This window comes from Pempheris klunzingeri, chromosome 14, assembly GCF_042242105.1.
Source record: "Pempheris klunzingeri isolate RE-2024b chromosome 14, fPemKlu1.hap1, whole genome shotgun sequence".
NCBI lineage: Eukaryota > Metazoa > Chordata > Actinopteri > Acropomatiformes > Pempheridae > Pempheris > Pempheris klunzingeri.
In genome coordinates this window covers 6673806-6695502 of record NC_092025.1, presented here as the reverse complement: position 1 = coordinate 6695502, position 21697 = coordinate 6673806, and the positions used below count along the sequence as shown (strand labels likewise).

General features: G+C 43.7%; 2 protein-coding genes across 2 annotated transcripts in view; both read right to left on the bottom strand.

The window, feature by feature from the left end:
* Positions 1-4290, bottom strand: part of LOC139213560 (LHFPL tetraspan subfamily member 7 protein) — an 87540-nt gene extending 83250 nt beyond the window's left edge. Inside the window, exon 1 of the mRNA XM_070844291.1 lies at positions 3928-4290. Within this exon, the coding sequence (XP_070700392.1) occupies positions 3928-4290 (363 nt within the window). The remainder of the gene's footprint in view (positions 1-3927) is intronic.
* A 1973-nt stretch (positions 4291-6263) lies between these two features.
* Positions 6264-20497, bottom strand: akap10 (A kinase (PRKA) anchor protein 10). Its single transcript, XM_070843404.1, has 15 exons — positions 20293-20497; positions 17554-17601; positions 16887-17072; positions 14267-14746; positions 13010-13108; positions 12824-12908; positions 12595-12718; positions 12042-12178; positions 10361-10505; positions 9786-9953; positions 9541-9650; positions 8854-8936; positions 7835-7887; positions 7564-7656; positions 6264-7470 (listed from the first exon to the last, which is right to left on the bottom strand). The coding sequence occupies exons 1-15, from the start codon at positions 20312-20314 to the stop codon at positions 7465-7467; spliced, it is 1839 nt and encodes a 612-aa protein (XP_070699505.1). The 5' UTR covers positions 20315-20497; the 3' UTR covers positions 6264-7464.
* Positions 20498-21697: the final 1200 nt, after the last annotated feature.

Here is a 21697-nt window from a genome sequence, read left to right as displayed (position 1 = left end):
AAATCATTTTACTATTTGTCACCACTTGAGACTGATTTTCATGTAAAATAACATTACACACAGAGACAATACTCTGAAAATAGTTGGTGCTGCCAATCAAACTTTTTCCTGTTAACATTTTTTACAGTGAAACCGCTGTGGATATTGACATTAATGAATTATGGCAAAGACAAAGGCTGCCAGACAAAGGAATCCTCAGTGAATCTAATTAAATGAGGTATGTATCTATTTAAAAGTAGTTCTGACTCACTGAGTGGTGAAATGACATTTAGAGCATCTAGCAGGCTTTATGCACCAGGAAGTGTTCTTCATAGGTAGCATGCAATTAGGCATGGCAAAACATGTCCTGTAACGTCTATAATTCATCTTCCTGGCACACGGGGAAGACAACATGGGCCGACTGTTTGCTCTCTCATGTCAGAGGATTTCAATGGAAGCCAGTCACATCCCTTTTCCACAGCCCAGAATCTCTGTCTTGTCATGCTGCCATTTTCTGCACTGACAGACAAAAGATCAGGACGAACTCTCACATTTTCCAATCAGTGTTCCTGGAGCTCAGCCACAACTCATTTAGGCTACAAGACGACCTTGACATTCACTAGTCATGTACTGTATGACAACCCCGAACACACGTGCCACCACAGAGACGGCACACCCCGTCCTGCACACACATGTGTGAGCTGCTGGCTGGTTACAACAGAGGCCGAGCTAATCCAGCTCCAGTGTTTAGTGCTGTGAAGCAGCTGGAAGCACACAAGCTGTTAACAAGTTAAGGTGAAAATATTTTCTGGCAGGCGCCCTCTTCCTTGTTCACACTGTACCTAGCAGCAGCTCGCAGTACACCTCCTCCTCTGACACGTTTGACCTGGCAGCCACCACCGCGGCACACGCGCTTTCACACTTCCACGGACTTCTGCACACACACATGTACGCTAATGTGTGCTTGCACACAAGCATGCTCGCACACTACCACCACTCTGCACCCGCCCTGGTGGAAAGTCACACGACCCGGCAGAAACAAGCAGAAGTAATACAGGGAATAATTTATGTGGAAAACCACAACGCAGAGGAGACATCAATAGCTTTGCTGTTGCAATGAGTTTAATGTGTGCTGGGTGGTGCTGCACTGATCAACTGAAAAACACTTTTGTGGATCATAGATAATGCAGATTTACGATAAAGACCAAGTTGTGAAAAGCATTCACGTTAACATCCAAGTCATGATTACGACTGGGAGATTTTTTTCAGATACATTTCATGTGATAATATGGAAACGTCAAACAAATACAGATGCTGTCCATCAGCCAAAGTCTGTCATTCAAAGTAATTAAAGTCAGACTTCCTGGCTATAGTGTTAAATTATCAATGCACATTTTTTCTGCATCTTAGAACAGACAAATAGACGCTGAGAATGTCATTTAGCAGCCCAATAAGAACAAATGGTACACCAGCATAAAACAACACCCTTCATCCCCCACCTACCAACACACTTTGTCAGGAGAAGAAAAGATAAATGAATAAACAAAAGGAAGTAAAGAAAAAAGTAAACAAAAAGTAAGATTAATGGAAAAGGGAGGTAATGAAAAACTCAACCATCTTCATTTGTCAGATGACGGAAATTGGGAACCTTTCCCATCTCGACAGTCCATCCCATATGGCATGATCGAGCATAAGCCATGTTTGTTTGGTACCCTCTCTTAGGTCTCACAGGGGTTTGTCTGTCTGTGAGTGTGTGTGTGTGTGTGTGTGTGTGTGTGTGTGTGTGTGTGTGTGTGTGTGTGTGTGTGTGTACGGCTAAATGGAGGCAGCAGCCCTGCCAGCCTGGCGACAGCCCACATCTCTGCTGTGAGCTCCTGAACGCCAGCAGCCCAGGATGGCAGCACGCTCCAAGTAAAAGCTTTCGACAACATGAAGCGACAACAGAGAAAAGCCCACCGAAACTACAGCACAAGTAGGCCAGCCTCTCGGGGAGCCTCCTCCTCCTCATCCTCATCCTCATCCTCCTCTTCCTCCTCGGTTTCACTCACACAGCATTTGCAGGGCTCTGCTTGTCTTTTCAGAGTGAGCCAAGAGGACACTCTTCCACTCTGATGGACACCACAGAGCTCAATATACACTGATAGTTGTCTTCTTTTACTAGCACAAACACAGAGTGGTACTGATGGCTGCTGAGGCATGTGTCTGTGTGTGTGTGTGTGTGTGTGTGTGTGTGTGTGTGTGTTTGCTGCAGCCCACACTCCTCTGTGTACAGTATTGTTGCCTGAGCACACGCTGCGTGCACTGTGCAGGTTTGTGTTTCTGCAAGCAGGCTGTTGACAAGTTGAAAATGGAGGGCATCAGCAAAACGACGTGCACATCAGTGAGGAGTGGTGGAGTAATAAAGTGGCTCTGATGAAAACTTAATGGCCCCTTCACCTTTATTAATGGCTGTGGGAGCAGGACGGCGCGCTCGGGTTCACCGCCGTAATAACACGTGTAGAAGCCGCTCCATCAGCCTCACACTCACTAACTCATGGAAGAGAAGCTCATAACTGGGAGGAGGAGCTGCTAATTGACTCTCTGATAAGTGGGCTGCTGATTTTATCCAGATGAGCCTTGAACGCAGTGTGCCACGCTTTGGTTCAGTAAAGGACACGCAGCAGTTGATGTCTGAACGGAAATGAGATGATCTACACCTGCAGAGATCCCATCATGCTCTGTGTTTCTGTCTGTCTCACCTGTGGAAACAAACCAGGCTCTCTTCCCCCTCTGCAGATACTTCCGCTACAATCACACGCAGCCACTTATTAATATCTCCCTTTCAAATGCTAATTCCCCTTCATACATAAATCATAACACCAGAGGTGGCTGGTTTAGTGTAGCAGGGGTTTTTCTTTAAAGATTTTTAGGACTGGGGGGTCCAAACAGCCTGCCTCTAGTAACGAATTGAATTATCCCACAACTTGAACATGAACAGTAAGCGTCCCAGATACAAGTCCTCGAACAAGGCCAATTGTTTCTGCTCTAACAAGCTTACAGACTCCATTACCCACAAGCTCAGTGACAACCTGCAGCAAAGCTGTCAAACCTTCCTAAAGTCAAGGCCCCACACACACTCCCATTAGTTGGGCTGTTTGTTGTCAGATATAATTGCACAGATGTTGACACCACATGTGGTGGGGAGTGCAGTGTGGCCTTAAAACAGCACATTTGCTAACCAGGTTCATCTTGACGAGGAGATGAATTTGAACTTCCTGCTGGTGGGGAGCTGATCAGCCGACCACCCTGGCGCCCCTTTCGCAGCTTCGGTGTGTGTCTGCCACGCTGTGCTGCAGATGCTGCTCTGTCTGAAACACCCCCAGATCAATGAATCACTTCTTCTGACTGAAGCGCACTGCATCATTCCCCTGAAGTGTTCTGGTGAAAACGGGCTCAGGAAGGAGCGTGTAATTATGTGGTGGTGTCACTCAGTTTACTGTGACACATGTGGCGCGTCCAGCATGTCTGTGGCCGACTGCTGGGTTTCATCACGAGGCGTCAGTGAACCCTGAGCTGGAGCGCTGTCACTGCCGCCTTCATCATCTGCCACCAGAATTTCAGAAAAATCAAATGAAGTTCTGTAGACACATGGAATAATAGCTCCTGAATGAGTAGATAGTTACATTTAAAGTACTTTAAGTTAAACTTTGAAAGGTAAATGATTTGTTATGGATGCATAATCAACTTGTTTGATTAAATGTCTCCAATCAAGAGTCATTTTCTGGAATCAGGTGTAATTTTCCTGATTTAGGGCACTAATTAGGCTTGAATAAGGTTGTGAAGGCTGAATGATGCTCGGATTTTTTCATTATTTCTGCCCTGCTATCCACTCTTTCCTGGATCCTCTGATGCACCCACATGCTCCCACCCATCCACATGTGACGGACATGGGTGTGTGTGGTGAACTACCTGCCAGGAGCTGGAGGGGATCTCTGCGAATTTGCCCAGTCCCCCGAAGGTGTAACATTGATACATGTGATCCAGAGACTCCGAGCAGTGCCACAGTAAGCCGAAGCTCACGGAGTCCTTGTTGTTGTGGTGGTGGTGGTGGTGGTGAGGGTGACTGTTCCTCAGCTGGTCCTTAACAATCCAGGCAGGAGATATGAAACTGAAACTGCAGACGGCGACCAGAGCGGAGGAGAGGAGCACCCAGAAGCAGCCCACACAGCTGAACATGGTGGCAGCTTGGGGCAGAAAGCCCGGAGACAGACCCAGATCGATCCCAAGCCCGGCTTCTACTTCTTTCTTCTCCCGGCCCAGGAGCGAATGCATTTGGAGCTCACGCCTTCAAGAGCAAGACTTCAACTTCAGCTCCTGACCAGCATCAGCAAATAAATCACTGGACGTCCGCAGCTGCAGCCCGGTGCGTGCGCGCATGTGTCCACAACATCTGGTCTGGACGGCCAAACCACTAAGAAGACGTCCAAAACACATCAGCGGGAGGAGTGATGATAATAGGAGAAAGTCAAGTCATCCGCGCCTCCACTCCGCCTGGGAAAATGCCCAAATCTGACACACGCGCACGCAAGATGTTTGTCACACCCAAAAACTGGATGCGCAGCTGTCATGAGAGAGCAGGTGGAGCAGCAGACTGCTTCAGAGCCACAGACTCAAACACAGACGCGTCCTAGAGCCGGGGACCTCCTCTGCTCCTCTCGGGGCACTCGCTCTGCCTCTGCGCGGTCAGCAGCGCACTTTGCGGCTGTGAAAGAGCGCGTCTGGACAACGTCAAGCAAGCGTGACTTAACATAAGCACTTCCGGGTGTGACTTTCAAAGTGAAACCAAGCCAGTGCTCTGTGAACCTTCGTAGCAAAGCAAGTAATATAATTTTTTTTTCCGTGTGAGGGGGAGCACTAAATCGCTGGAGTACATGTTAGAAAATATAACTCACTTGTTATTGTCATGTAAATGTCTCTTTAGGTCACCTGTCTCAATTCAAAGTTATCTAAAAATAATAATAAAATAATAATAATAATAATAATAATAATAAAAATGACCCTATGCATTGGTGGATGTAATGAGGTGGTGCAGTGTGGTGTACGGAAAAATCAGCCGACAACTTGGTCTGTCAGCATCAGCAAGTTAAAACAGGTTGAGATTTTGAGAGAGTGGATGTAACAACAACACAACCTCAGTGGTTTCAACATGTAAAAAGATCTGTTTGTGAATTTTGGGGAATGAAACAGTAAATTTTGACAGTAAGGTTCAGTGTGGTAAATTAAGTTAAGTGGTGGAAAATATGCTTGTATCGGAGTACCGAGGCAGGAAATCTGTTATACTCGTCTTGTACTCGTCTTTTATTTTGTAGGCAAAAACCCAGTCTTCCGGTATGCCGTATGTTCCGGTATGTGGCAACTTGACAGTCTGGCCGCAGGTACTTGTCCAAATGCACTTTGCACTTTGTGAATGCACAATGATGTAGCTTTCATAAAGACAGCGAGACACACCATTATAATAAAACACTACATGAAGTTATTCATTGGAGTTTTTTTTTATCTCAACTATATTATTCCAAACAAACAAAACACTTGTCGGCATCAACACGTGCAGTGAAAATTATCTGTTGTACTCATTGCTACACAGATACAGGTGAGTCTCAGCCAATCAGAGCTCAGGACGGGGCCTGTCCGTTTGAAAGGAGGTGGGCGTGGCCTCTGCACGTGCAGGTAGCCTCGGTCAGGAAACCTCAGTGAGCTCGTGAGGCTGGTTAGCTAGTTAATGTGTCAACCATGTACCACGCTAATTAGCTTTAGCAGTTGGCTAATTCTAGCTTCAAATTCATCTTTAAATTCAATATAGAATAATGTTACTTAGAGTTAATGACATAGTTCACACAGTGAGAGGTAACTGCAGCAAAAAGACCTCTGAGAATGAATTCAAGCTTTAAATGCTTCATATTGAACAGACTGTGACTCATAAGCCCTTTGAGTTCAAATGTTCTTTACAATCTGTGGATTTTTTTTTCTGGACCTGCAATGTCATCGGAAGCTTATTTGATGTACTTATTCTTATGTCAAATATTATATACTGTTATCTTTTATTTTACCGACAGAGCAACACAGCCAACACTGCCCCCAGCTGGCCGGAGGTGATAATAGTCCATCCTGAAACTTCTTCCACATTTAAACCGTTATACCCTTTTTTTAAAAGATACAAAATGAATGTCTGTACACATAAGATATTTTCTGTATCAAAATAACACTTAAGCTAAAATACATCAAAGAAAAATAAATGAGGACAGACAAACATTTCATAATATATGTATTTAAATCAGACACAATTTAAATATATTATAGATTAAGTACACATACATGTCAGAAAACATTAGTGGTACATAGTACCAAGAGTCTTTTCTGGTTCTTTTCCACATCTTGGTAAGGCTCAAAACAAATTAAAAAAAAACAAAAAAATCACTGAGCACACTTTCCAGTTGAACAGTCCGGCCATCACTGACATTTGTTTCAGTGATGCGTTAAAAAAAAACAAAAAAACAGATCACCATAAAAAAGGACTAACATTAATATATGGGCTAAACCAGAATCTATACATATATATATATGTATATTTACACATGTATATATATATATATATATAGAACATTTAGGACATGGGGTTTGGAGTTTTCCAACACAACTGGAGCTTTAAGTTCGTTGGGAGGGGGGGGTATTTCTTCTTCTACGCTCTGTAAAGGTGCCAGGAGGTTTGTTAGGAGGTCAGCCCGTCAAAGAGCTGAGTCAGCTCTTATTCTGCTCCACCGTCACATTTCCAGATGTTCTACAGTACATAAAATGGCCAAGTTAGGACAGCAGACAGAACTACTCCAGGCAGGCTGAGGGAAGCGTATGCAAAAACTGTACAACGCTAATTTTCATCTGCTTAAGCCTTAATTGGCTGACTCTTATGAGAGGATTTCATCTAAAAACAAGGAATGGTTATAAAAGGTGTGGGGAGGTGTGTCAGGGTGACTCCCATCCCCCCGTAGGTCCAACACAAGACAGACATTTTTCAGACAGTATGGCTACACTACAGCAGCTGCAGTGACGGTCCTGACCGACCTGCTGCTTCTTCTTCCACCGTCAAGTTGAAGGTTTTCCTTCATCAGGAGTGACGACTTCATCCGTTCTGATGCAAGCACTTTGCTTTGCTGTCTTTCACCTTTGGTGGCCACACGTGTACCTTTATAGTGTTATGGAGCTGGAGGATTGGAACAATGATGTACTTCAACTTTTCTGTTAGCCCACGCATGAACAATCGCTCACCCAAGCACTCACACACACACACACACACTCATGTACGTACACACACGCAGTGGTTGGGGAGGTGATAAAATGCCTTGTTCATTCTCAGAGTAATGCAGTTCATAGCAGAGCGGGCCCTGTGTACAGTTTGTCACCGGCTCGGCCAGCGTCTGCAGGGAGTGGCGGTCCTTTGGCTCCTCAGCGGGGTCATAACTGCACACAGACAACAGAAAACACTTAGAGAAGAACTGTAGTTACTCCACACGTCACCGCACAGCAAAGACACTGCTAGGAGAGCTTTTGTACCTTGGTGGCCTTGCCGGGGCTGTCATGGTTTGACTGGTGGACGACGTCGTTGACTATCATCTTGGCAATCTGCCACGCCATCTCCTCCTGGGCCTTGACGGAAGGAGCCAAAGCACAAACAGTACCTTTAACTCACAACAGACCACTGAGTGGATCATTTAATGATCATATGTTGTCACAAAGTGAACTTGAACAGGTGTCACAGAGAGCCTCGCTCTGTGCCTCAGACCACTGAATCACTTATGAACATTTTATCATCTTGTGGCCTCACCTCGTCTGAGTTGCCTTGTACCCATTTCTTCATGGCTTGCGAAAACATGGAACCTAAATGAGAGGAGAGGGGAGGCTGAGTGAGACAGTGGGCCTGCAACTGTGAGCACAAATCATATATTAATCTGAACAAATCAAGAGCTACAAACTCAATTTGAGGTGAGTTAATTCTGACGTAACTGAAAAGGTAGAATGAGTAGGATATTCCTTAAAAAAATGTATAGACTCATTCAAAAATAATTCCTCTCACTCATCACTCATCACTAAACGTGTGTAGCAGTGTCTGTATCTACAGAGACCCTGCTGCCCTCTGCCCGTATTTTCTTATCTTGCTGTGTTTGAGACGTTTCAACCTTTGGGCAGAGGGTTAAGTAGCCCCCAGCCGATAGCAACCAGGTACCTGATCGTAGGCACCCATCCAAGAGGAAGCTACAAAAAAGCGCAATGCTGAATAAAACGCAAATATGGCAAGGCGAAGCACTGAGCGGACAAGGCTCGTTCCAAAACGAAAGTGTTCACCCCTTGGCGAGCACCCTAACCCTAACCGTGGTCAACTGAATATTGTGTTCACAAAGCACAACCGACAATTCTCATTCTATCTTTAGCTATTTAGTAATTTATTATTCTCTGCTAATGACATGTGAATCATACTGGATCAGCAGGCAGTTAATTCTGTAGCCAAAATGTCTGGTACTAAATTCCTGTCCAAGAAAAAGCACTCTTGGACATGATAAATAAAAATGTTGTACGTTGTTGGAGTAGTAGAGGCTGTTTTTTTTAAGGGGAATGTTCTTAAATATTTGAGGAGGCTATGAGCTGTGAGGAGAATGGGAGCAGCCACTAGATGAGGAGTATATTCATGGGCACAGAGTACATGTTTTTCACTACAACGAGAATTGAGATAAAACATGACAGAGTGCGGGCAAAGAAAATAATGAGACAGAGAGAGACTAACAGGTAGCAGAGAGTGTGTGTGTGTGTGTGTGTGTGTGTGTGTGTGTGTGTGTGTGCGAGTCGTGCCTTTGGATTTCTTCACGTCCGGCTCTGGCTCTGCCTCCCTGATAAACTGGCCCATCTCGTTCACCTTCCCAAACGTCATCTTTCTGAGCGCACAGAGAGGAGACGGATGAAGACAGCAGACGGAGCAAATGGGACAAAACTGAGCCTCAGGCACACACGTTACAACGCTACTGTATGTGTGTGTATGTGTGTATGTGTGTGTGTGTGTGTGTGTGTGTGTGTGTGTGTGTGTGTGTGTGTGTGTGTGTGCCTTCAATAACTGCAATTTCAATGGGGAGAAAAACAAATCTCTAACACTGCAGCTTTGTCTTTCAATAACATCCTACTGTTGGATTACTTTTTGTACAGGATTTTTCAAAGCACGCTCATAAATACAGCTGATGAGGGAATCAATAAAAAACAAAACAGATACAGGCATTCAGTCCAAACGGCAGAGTGGGAAATAAAATGAGCACAAAAACAAAAGAAAGCCAAAAGTTAAAGATAACAAGGGAATTTGAGGGAAATTGCCAAAATTAGATAACAGCAGGTGCAATTTAAAGAAATGATTTAAAACAGAAATTCAGCCAGTTTAAAACCAAATTGCCAGTTTATCCCATCCAGTACACACATACTGCAGGCTGAACATCTTTAAAAGCATACCAGTAGTCTTACACCAACTCTCCCCATTTGAAACACTAAACTCACCCAGCGTATGGCCTCTGGTACAAGGACTCTGGATCCAGGCTGGCAACGTCCACCGTGATAGCCTCGTCAAAGTTTTTCAGGATCTTGATCACTGCCTTTCTGGTACCTTGCTGCAGTGGAAATACCATGAACAGAATGTTTGGCAACAAAAATATCTTCATTAATCATGTAATCATGCAGGGCAGGTCTAAATATCAGCACCCTCCCCCCCAAGGGCTGTAGATGTGGGTTAAAGTGGGGGTCACCTGAGTCTGAGAGCCCTCGCTGGCATTTGAACCGGAGCGGTCGTTGTCCACGGGCACGCCCTGACCTGGAGTGTTGACATTCACAAACTCATCTGCCCGCACCGAGTTGATGAGGTCACTCAGGTATTTGTAGTAAAGGTTGCTAGACAGGAAGCCTGGCATGTAGACCTGAACGAATGCAGCACACAGTGAACTCTGTTAGAGAATAATGAGCTCCCCATTGGATTTCTGGGCACAAGTTCCAAAGGTTTGTTACTGACCTTTATGTGCTAGCAACAGTGTTCAGTTTTCATTTCATTAAATTAAGGAAGGTACATTTGTCAGTGGTGTAATGGGTCAATTCATCAGTGACTTACAACACAAAACCTTTAGTCGCATCCTATTCAACTCAAGAAAACAGTTCATGCAGATAATGTGAAAAGATTTGTAATCCAATGTTTTAAAGGGCAATGTAAATGAATAGAGGGTTTCATATTTCTAGCTTTTAGGGTGCTCTATCTGATCCACCCCTATTTTTCTACATAGTAAAGGAGCAAACGATGAGCACTTGGTGAGCGGCCATCTGAGAACCTGACCTTCTCCATGGTGGTCCAGGCCTGTCTGAGTGGAGTGGTGAAACAGTCGGGGAGCGGCCCCCCCTCTCGGCAGATATTCGACTCTATCTCCATCCGCACAGAGTCGCCAAAGCCCAGAGGGTTGGTGGCCTGGAGTGAGAAATACCTGGAGAGCAAAGAGAGCAACGGACGGCTAAATTCACATCAGGGCACTTATACTAATATCTGAAACCAATACCCAAAATGAAATACAGCACAGAAGAAACCTCAAGAACTTTACTGAAGAAAGTATGTCGTATAATGAGGCTGTAGTGCAGCTGCTCCATATAAAGATGTTGTTTGGCACTGGCAAACTTTAAAAGGGGATGTTGAAGAAGTAGGTCAAGGGGCAGGACTATGTGCAAAAAAAAGGTGGTATTTATTAACAAAAAATGAATGAAATAAAAGGTAAAAATCCCTGGGAGGTACAGCAGAGCCTCACCTAACTGGAAAGTACCACCTGCTCAGGTTACCATGGGCTGAGGTGGACTAACACAAAGCTTTCAAAGCATACAGAGTGAAACTAGCTCATTGATACAGTATTTCTCAGTGGCTGCAGACAAATCCTCCAACAAAATACAACTGGACTGCACTTGTCACTGAAATAAACGTTCACCTTTACATTATAATATGACACCATCACTGTCACTGACCAAGCAGATCTGGCCTGATGTCACAAAACAGCCAAATACACAAACAAAAAAAAAAAAACATATTGTCACATCACAAAGCAGCTTCCACTTAGTGTGGCTCTTTTTGGGTTCACAGCTTCACTGAGTCCAACAGTGGTGATCCTGGATGACCAGCATCACCACGCTGGTTATTAACAGATTTACTGTGATCATTTGGCTACACAGAAAGCAAAAACTGATATGAAATAAGATGAGGAAATACTATGAACTTCCAGTATAAATAAGGCTATAAGGGAAGGAATTATGCAATGACTATATCTTTTGTATAAAGTGGGTATTTATATAACACTTATGAATAAGTGATGTATGGTATAAAGTTTAAAGTAATGTCAGGAATTAAACAATCTTTGCACAATGAAAATGCAGCTACAGTCGTCATGGATTTCGTGAGGTAAATTGTCTGTTTGTTTGAAGCTCTGTTTTAAAACCAGAGGGCAAATGGAAAGTCTGCAACAGCAGAGCAATTCTTATCTATAACAACAACTATTGTTGTTAATTACATGCAACTCTGATTGTTCATCTGATTGGTCTGTAGTCAGGCTGTTGACAGGTTTTGATCGGATCCTCTCAAGTTAACCTACTGGGGAGCAGATTAGCCCTGCAGCGTAGGTTGTCATGGTGATCTACCTTTTGTTTCGTGGTGCAGGTCCAAAGGCTGAGGCCATTCAATAGATCATAGCTTTGTGAAACACAAACTCAAGCTATTTATGTATCCTGACTGATAAATTAATGGATTAACTGGAACATTAATGACTTACACACACGCAGGTCATCTTAGGAAACAGGGCCTAGTGAAAAGGAAATGAGCTACCTATTTTACCTCCAGTACTTCCAAGACAATTGTAGCTGATACGGGAAAAATACATTTTAAAAACTACTACTACGTCGATTCTGAGACTAGATTGACTCAGTATCCCTTTAACAAAAAGAATTGGGTGTTTTAGAGCACAAGAGGGCGGAGGAGGACCTACTTGTCGTAGAGGATCATGGCATCATTTTGAGCCTCCTGGCCATCATACTGGCCCTTTTTAGCTGCTAGCTGGTTCTGGAAGTTGTCTGCCGCCAGCCAGAACTGCAGTACATTCATCGCCTCCTCCTTCTCCATGTACTGCAGAAACGTAGAGCACAGGACAATTCAACTGAAAGCCAGCATGGATTTCTGCAATATCCTTGTTTTAAGATTTACTGTCCTGTGATTTGTGACTTTTGTATCATATCAATAGGTTGGTAGATTTTAAAGGGAGCATCTGTAGGGTTTTTTTGTGTCTGGTTATGTTTACTGTGTCTCCAGTTTATTGCTGCTATGATGATAGATTTTCCCTCTAGATTAGATAAATAAACACACTAACAGAACCTGTTTTGCAATAGTGTCAAGAGAAGACAAGTGAATCATAAGAAGTTAAAGAGAGGCACAGTTTTTGTCCACAAAGAACAACAAACAGTTCATAAGCATTGGGGTTAAACTGTGTTTGTAATGATAGAGCACAAAGAAATCACTTTATGGGAACCGCTGAGCCCTCTCACCTCAGAAAAGTAGAAGAGAGCTGACTCGCAGAACAAGATGTCAGCCAGGAACACAGAGCCACTGGTCAACACTTCAATCTGGTATTTACAGAAATGATGGCTCCGCAGGAATTCAGTAAAGTGCCTGGAAAGGATGAGAGCGAGCGGGAGTTGAATACAGCCGCTACTGCGAATGTCAAGGTGGAAAAAAATGACACTAATTGAGCTTGAATCTTTGTCAGACACTCACTGCTGTTCCAAGATGGTGCAGACTACCGACTGTGCAATGACAAAGCAGTTTGGGTCCACCATGCCATCCTCTCCGCATATCTTGGCTACACAAAGGAAAAAAAGGAACATAAATCACACAGGAGTTGGATGACAGTTTTGGCAGAGCACATAAAGTAAATTCCTATTAGAAACCCCTGCCACTTACCAACTATGTCGTTTCTGATCTGCTCTGTGATGGGGATGGGCCTCACTGCGTCTGGAGAGACGTACTTGGTGAAGATGGAAACTGCATCTTTCTCTATACCTGAAGAATGCAGAGACAGAATGGCTGATCATCCAATGACATGCAGTTTTTCCCCCTCTGGAGTGACAATGAAAGGATGTTTTAAAGGATGGGCTTTAAAAATGTTAATATATCTTAAAACAATGCTGACATACATATATTTGTATTGAGAGCATTATTGTCCACAGGGCTCTTTTTGGGGATTAGTGCCTTCTAAAATTCAGCTGAAGATAATATGAGGCTTCAGTAGACTGAGAGTTAGACAAATGAAGGAAAAATCTTCCAAAGTGAAAGTATTTTTTAGTGCCAAATTCCTGCTACATGTTACTATCTCTTCTACTTCATATAATAGCTAATTTGTCTGACTCAGGCTGCTTAAGCCCCATATCAATGTAAGCTGACAGTGGTTTTCCCCCCATTATTTACACTGAAATCCCTTCAGGAATGGATCTCTTTGTGGCCAGTTTGGACAACAGGAACAACAACCCCCTCACTGTCAGTCAGTCAGTATTGTTTCAAGTTTAAAGCTTTTGAAAAATCTCTTAGCAACTAAGGACAACTCTGAACCACAAAGTCAGCTGCAACAGTGGCATCAGACTGGGCGGGCACTTTATTTGACCAGATAACTTCAGGTCACTGGTGAGAAACATTTCTGCTCCACAGGAAGCGAGGAACAGAAAGTTAAGTAGCAGATATAAATAAATAAAACAGCAGACAATAAACCTTAACCAATAAACAAAGTTTCCCTCTTAATGTAGCACAAATTCTAACCTTATTTCCTATCTGCCATTTGTTAACCAAGTACGTTTCCATTGCACCTTGTGGCATTTTTTTTAAATCAGTAGTCTAAACCAACTTTTCCCCTCAGCCAAGCCTAAAAACTGTATTACAATGTTAGTTCTTGAATTTCTGGCATTTCCACTCATATATAAAAACAGATGGATGGAAACTTAATATCTTAGCATCAAGCTCTTCACATTTTCAAACAATCTAATTGCGACTTGAGGCCACCACAGTACAAAGTATCTCAGTTTTAACAATCAATCAAAAGAAAGTTTCCTTCCATAATAATTTTCCAGTATGATGAATGAAGTGATGTGTTGACCATCGGTGTGTTCTTTACCTTCTGAATGTAAAACATTCTGAATTAATTTACATTCAAAGAGAACGGTGACTCACTTTTCATGAGTTTGTCTGAGAGGTCTCGCAGGGTGCTGTTTGACTGCACCTTGAAGGGAGTCCCTGTCCTGGAGGGTGCCTGCTTGCTGGGTGTTTCTGCCCGCGGGGTGCCAGGCCTCAGGCCTGCTTCTGTGCTGGAGGAGTCCCGCTGCTCTGACTGCACTGTAGGGCCTTCTCTGGCGAGGGCGTCGGGTGTGTGCTGAGTGAGTCCTGGGATCTCCGATCCATCTGCAGAGGCGGGGACGGGCTCGGCCAATGAGCTGTGTTTGACAGAGTTTAGGCTGTGCGCTCGGACCCGCGACCAGCTGGTAGAGCGGAAACTCTCAGCCTCCAGCCAGAACCGGACCAGGTGGTCAGCACCCCGTAGCTCCATGAAGTGCATGTAGTGAGGTATTGCCACATTGTCCCGAAGAACATGGTCCACCGTCTTGGACAGCCGAGAGCGGGTCTCTTGGGGCTGATAGTTCACACTGGAATGACCTGGAACACAAGACACAGTTTAGACTTTAAGAGGGTTTTTCCTCCATTCAAGAGCAACTTGAACCAAAGTTGCAAAGTTGTTGCACAGATAGCTTAAGAAAATACACAAATTACTTCATACATATTACTTTTCAGTGATTATGTCCAAATCTGCATTTGACGGTAATGCAATGTAAACTATTTTGAATACTGAATAAAGAATCCATGAAAGCACTTTGCTACAGACGTAAATAAGAAAAATTAAGATTTACTCTGCCTTCTGTATTCGACTTTGATAACAGACTGAGCAGTTCACTTTCTATTACTTACAGCTTCCCTCTTTCAAACTAGAAGGAAGATAAACTGTGCTGTATATTGATGGGAGCTGCAACAGGCTGATGTGAGCTGAATTTAAACTCGTGGATATTTGTTTTGAAGTCTTGTGAATTTCCAGGCAGCTCTCCGTCTGTCTAAAGGTGGCCTTAGACTATGCAATTTCACAGATGATTTAGCCCAGACAAAGTTTTCGCAATCAGGCGTCAAGAGTGTCTGTTCGTCCCGTCCATCCTGTCATTCACGTGTATGAAGTGGTCAGCGATGACTGTGGTCCCCATAGCAACCTGTGGCAGTCTCCAAACTCCAGTTACGTCTGAACAGTGAAAACAAATCAGATTCTTGTAGAAATGCCACTGTTTTTTTTTAATGTGTGAAATAGAGACTGTCTGATTGAATAACATCCACCATCCAGGGGGATGTTATGCAAGCGCGCACACACACACACTCCCAGAAAACAAATAAACAAAGGAGCTTCTGAATTATGATTATGAATCAGAGCACATCAGCTGGAGCGTGGGCTGAGGCTTCGCAGTGTTATGTTTGTCCTTAGAAAACAAAACAGAGCTTCAAGAGGGGCCACCCTGTGTGAGGCGCTTATCAATCAGCCTCTTCAGATTCCTTAGGATCAAAACATCAAGGCCTCCTTAACACGGAAAGCTGTTAAAATCAGAGCAAACAGTGCAGCATCTGTGTCTGTGTCAGATCATCACCAAGCCAACAAGCCTAGATGTCAGTGAAACTAACCACCTTGCCTCTTTCAATCCTCCTCCCTCACTTCCTTCCTTTTGTTAAAACCACAGCCCAGTTATTGGCGCCTCCTGTCTCTCACTTAGGTTTTGTTGTGCTGGCTGCGGCGCAGGTTCCTCCACCTCCGTCTGACTCACGCACAGCTATTCTCTGGACAACTTGCTCGTACAGTTCCTGTCAGTGCTGTCATTCACCACGTCAGCCACAATACGTATTCACCACCTCATATCACGTGCAGACTCAGGATCTAATTCCAGCGCACTTCTAATCAAAGGGAGGAGCCGTTTCTTCACCATGTGGTCGCGGAAGGAGACATACTTTATGGCTCACGTTTTCACAGGGTCGGAATGTTTGGGTGTCAAAACTGATGCATGAGCTTGTGGGACAGGATTAATGAAGCAGTCTTTGCCAATGGCTAAAGATAGTTATCCAAGCCACCACAGTGATGCAACAGTTAGAGTTCACACACTGTAGCTACAGCACATTACCACGAGATGAATTATGCCCCATGGAACTTAAGAGGCAAGCTTTGCAAAGTTTACAGTACTTTCATTTTGTTAATTTTTGATCATTTTCATACTGTGTTTACATTTTGTTCCCTTGTGTTGTGCTTCAATTATTTGGCAGACCCTGCAAACATGCCATCATTTGGACTGCTAGTCAGATAAAACAAGGACTAAAGATGTCACCTTGGACTTGGACCTTGGAAAATAATCTGCAGTTTTATTCATCATTTAAAATAAACTTAATTGCAGCCCCACTCCTTCTATGTATTGTCTACATTTGTTCCAAGAACCTAATTCCAGTTTAACGAAGTGTTGGCTAAATTACTGTAAATTAAGGGTGATAATAATGGTAATGCACACAGAATGGTAGCCCGATTAACCACAAGCCATAAAACAGCATTGCAGCCTGGCATCACTGGTTGGTCGTTTCTTATAAACCTGTAACCACTGAAGTAAAACAGTCTTTAGCTGAGAAACTCAAAATGCTTTCATCTTAAGTTATATCAGTTGGAGGATACGCCTCAAATTTATGTCATCACTTAGAACACTATACATGAGCGCGGGTTCTGTACCAAGATCTCCAAAGTGTGCGGCCTCCATGTGGCTCGGCTGTTTCTTGAGGATGGCGGTGCGACCACGGGCGAAGGAGTCCATGTTGGCAGAGATGGCATTGATGGCCACATGGCTGGGCCCGGCAGCTTCCTGGATGGCATGGTGGTTCCTCAGGCCTAGTGACGGAGAGTGAGGGCTGACTGGGGCTGTGGAGGACAGAAAATATGAATTGGGCTAAAAGGTTCAATGATATCAAAGATCTGAGAGGCCTGGGTGTGTGACATCAGTGTGACTGGCATGAAAAGGTCTTTGTATTGAAGCTTTTTGAAAGAACTCACAGTTAGCGTGCAGAGGCCTCAGGGTGTTAAGCACACTTATGAGGTCAGGCTGCTCAGTGTTTGTCTGACAGTGAGCTGCATGTGTTTCACTTAGCAACCTGAGGTCAAAAAGTTGTGTCCTTGTGACAATATAACCAGTCATGATCAAACACAGTAGGAGCCAACCGAAGCCAAGAGCTGAATCACTTCCTTACAAATGCTAATCTCAGCTCTAAGAGCACACACATGCAAAAACACCTGAAATAGATTTCAAAGTGGCCAACAGCAAATGATTATTTGCATCACAAATAACCACAACTATCCATATTTAGATGCCTTCATCACATCACAGAGATGATGGTAAACTCACCTTTATTGACTTTAGCATCTGTCGCTCTCTCGGGTTCTTTGCTTTTGGCTGTGGGGAGAAAGACGAGAGCGGGGTTTGTAACCCAAGAAGCAGACAATGTTTTGATTCACAATACTGGGTGAGACCAGCCAGCAAAAAAACAACCATACATGAGATTCATTGAGGGGTGAGGAGAAGGGTTGGCGTGGTATCACCAGAAAGACTAGAACTCCTGATCTGGTTACATTATGACATAAGTGATATGCAAGAAAAGCTGCAAGAATAACTACGCTGGGCAAACAAATAATCTACTGCAGACCTGCTTTCGTGCTGCGGCTGACAGATTAGGATGTAAAAAGGGAAGCTGTGTTCTGATGTATGAAAGCCCCCTCAGTGCTGCTCATTACATACAGTAGAAAGCAGGACTGAGGAGGCTTTCACACTAGACATTAAGAGTCCCTCCTAATATTTGTGACCTTCGTCTATCAGCTCCGGTGTGTGATAGACTGTCCTGTGTAAGAGTTGCAGATTGTCTATAAAAGAGACATGGTATCAATAACATAGTGAAAAATCATGTGGCTTAATGCAAAACTGTTTAACACTTCAAACATTCAACGTCACTCCTCAGCTCTGCGTCTGACTGTCAAACTCAAAATGAAATATGCAGCCCGCAGTGGAATGAGTGCACAGTGGCAGACATGGTGGCAAGCATCATCAGAGTGACTCACCACTCGTATCTTCAGATTAGATTAGAAAGGCTAAGTATCAATTTCAAGCACTGACATGACGAAAATGGACCTAGAGGCCTGGGCACCCGCTACAGAGGACACTCTTTCAGCGAGGCATTTTGGACAGAGCTGCCTGTGAACGCGCACGTCAGCCAAGAGTCGGTTGGCACTGACGTCCTGCGTGTCACAGCAAAGAGTGGCGACTCCACACAAGCCCGAACTCCAGCAGCCTTTGCTGTGCTGAACTGAAATGTTCTGCAAATAACACCAGATGTCTTAGCTTGTAATGAATATTCATTGGAGCGTGATTTGCTGCAATGGATGTCCGGGTTAAACAAAATAAACAGCATTTTGGATGTATCGTCTGCAACCCGGAAACGCAGCATTGACGGGCAGAGATTTACTAACCAGCTTGGAGGAAGGAAAGCAAAAGCAGCTTTAAAAAAAATAAAATAAAATAGTGCATTCATATCATCAGCAGCACAAACTACACTTTATAACACAAAAATGCATTTCAAAAGCTCAACCTCAGTGCATCATCTCGTCAGATGCTCTCTAATTGTGCTCTACTGACAGCTAAGTAAAAAGATCAACCACAAACAATGGATGCACTCCTCTTGCTTACAGAGATAGCACTGAAAACGCTACAAGGACAGATGGGGAGAAATGTTGTGACGGCCTGATATGATCATAACAACCTTAACTGAAGGACAAGTGAATAAATCAACAATGAAGTGCAACCAGCTAAGGATGTCAATATTAACAATGTAATGTACATTATTATGTTTACTGGTGGCAAATGGAGCTGACCAGTCTACTGGTCGACATTGCTGATTATAATTTAACAAAATACTACAGCGACTTTTGATCATGCCTTTACCAGGGCACACACTTCTCTCCTGTCAGCCAGAGCGTCATGCTAGTTCAGAGTGTTATAAGTGCACTCTCTCTCTAATATTTCCTCATTTTGGAGACCTGCTGTGTCAGCTGCTTTTACCACTGTGGCCTGTGAGGGAAAAAAACCCACTAATCTCCTGTTGAAGATGAACAACTGTGGGCCACTTTACACAGTAGATTCCTGCACTGATTCAGCTGAAATCCTATGTCACGATCCCTGCCTCTCTGTTCTGTCCCATCACGCTCGCAAAGCCAGGCTCAGTGAAAAGGATGTTGATGCAAATTTAGAGTCCGTGTGGAGGCTGTGGGATGTGATGCTGCAGATCTGTTTTGTGTTATACTGGGAGGTGTCAAATCTGATTCATATAAGACAAAATATAAGATGCACCTGCCATTATGAATGCAACTACAGCCTTCAAAATGACCATAAAGTTGAATCAGAGTCTCTGAGAACATTACAACCTTTATTGATGAGATATAAAGCCAGGTCATGTTGTGGTTGATAACCAACACTGCTGGACGTCTGGGCCCATTCAATCAGGTCCTCCTACTTAACGATGGGTGATGCTGAGTGATTTAACTACATCCTACACGGCTAAACGTGCTTGAATGAAAACCACACACATTTCCTGTATGATAACTAACAGCTCTGACTCAAATCAACAGAATATTTGTCCCCTTCTTACACATTTCTCGCTGTTATGAGGCTGTATGAAAATGCCCTGATAAAGCTAGCTAACATTAGCTGCCACAGCACAGCTCGGCTCTAGTGTTCAGAGACGTCCATCACAGATAGAACAGCTCCCTGGGAAGTTTTAACATTTAGAAGCGCTGTTTTATGCACACAGTGAGGTGTCTGAGCGGTGTGCTGCTGTCAGCTCTCAGTGATGGATGTAACCCCACAGCCACCCAGGCTAACATGTAAGGCCAGCGCTAAGCTAACCGTGTCACTGCAGTGAGCGGCGGCAGCAGCTAAAACACTCTCCACAAACACCGCGGTGTCTTTGGCTAATTAGCGGCCACAGTCTCCCCCACATTAGCCTCATTTTGTCGGGGACCACCGCGTCCTCTGCCGGGTTCTCCCCGTTGCTAGCAGCCACCGTTGACGTTGCAGCCTCCGGAGCAGCTTCCTCACCTTTCCTCTTGAAAAACGACATGACGGGTTTGGCTCTCTGGACGTTTCCTCGGCTCACTGACACCGTCCCGTGGACTCGCGGGTCCCTTCATTCAAATGCATCTGATGTGTGCGCTCCTGGGGTGGAAATGGGCTAATATCGCAGCCCCGGTCAGCGCTGTCAAATTACAATTTTCCCCAAATCCAGACCTAGTTTCGCGGCCATGTTGTCAATAAACGTCCTACTTCCGGGCTGGTGCGGCAGCAGCATTGTGGGAAACGGTGTGTGACCTGCTGTGGTCAGAGGGGGGCGCTGTTTGCATTTTATATTATGTATTATTCTATTACATCATGTAAATCTACCATCTGATTAAAACACCCAAAAAGAAATCTATCTTTTAAATATTGATTATTTGCATTTTTTAATAAATGCGTCTAATGGGTATAATTAGACAACGTAAACACCTTTATTGTCACTTACTTAAGATGATGTTTTTTTTGTTTTATTTATATTTTGTCCTTTTTGTTGTCAGTGATAGATAGATAGATAGATAGATAGATAGATAGATAGATAGATAGATAGATAGATAGATAGATAGATAGATAGATAGATAGATAGATCTGCTATTGCTCAGCAAAAGCAACCGTGACAGAAACATGAGGGAGATTTTGTACACTTAGCCGCTGCTCTAAAGAGTCCTAATCAAGCAAATACGTAAAAACCTGTGTGTGTGTGTGTGTGTGTGTGTGTGTGTGTGTGTGTAGGGACTTTACATAGACATTACTAAAACATCTGCTCTGGTCTGTCTTCCACAAATCTTTTCCACAATAAAACTGGCAGGTACTGTTTAATATATACACTCCCCTCCAAAAGTATTGGAACAGTGAGGCCAATTCCTTTATTTTTGCTGTAGACTGAAAACATTTGGGGTTGACATCAAAAGATGAATATGAGACAAGAGATCAACATTTCAGCTTTTATTTCCAGGTATTTACATCTGGATCTGATACACAACTTAGACGATAGCATTATTTGTAACGGAACACCAAATTTTTAGGCGAGCAAAAGTATTGGAACAGATAGACTTAAAATAGATTAACGTGAAAAGACTTAATATTTAGTTGCAAATCCTTAGCTTGCAATAACTGCATCAAGCCTGTGACTCATTGACATCACCAAACTTTTGCATTCTGCTTTTGTGATGCTTTTATATGGTTGAAGTCTGGAGATTGACTTGGCCAGTCTAAAACCTCCCACTTCTTGCCCCTGATGAACTCCTGTGTTGTTTTGGCAGTGTGTTTTGAATCATTATCTTGCTGCACCATGAAGGATCTCCCAATCAGTTTGGTTGCATCTTTCTTTAAATTGGCAGACAAAATGTCTCTGTAGACTTCTGAGTTCATTTTGCTGCTGCCATCATGTGTT

What these genes read in the sequence shown, in the direction of transcription:
- akap10 (XM_070843404.1), bottom strand. Translation starts at nt 20,314, where the DNA reads ATGTCGTTTTTCAAGAGGAAAG. An exon ending in GTCGTTTTTCAAGAGGAAAG is followed by an intron (nt 17,602 to 20,292) that starts GTGAGGAAGCTG and finishes TTCTCCCCACAG; the next exon opens with CCAAAAGCAAAGAACCCGAG. An exon ending in TGCACCATCTTGGAACAGCA is followed by an intron (nt 12,719 to 12,823) that starts GTGAGTGTCTGA and finishes CATCCTTTCCAG; the next exon opens with GCACTTTACTGAATTCCTGC.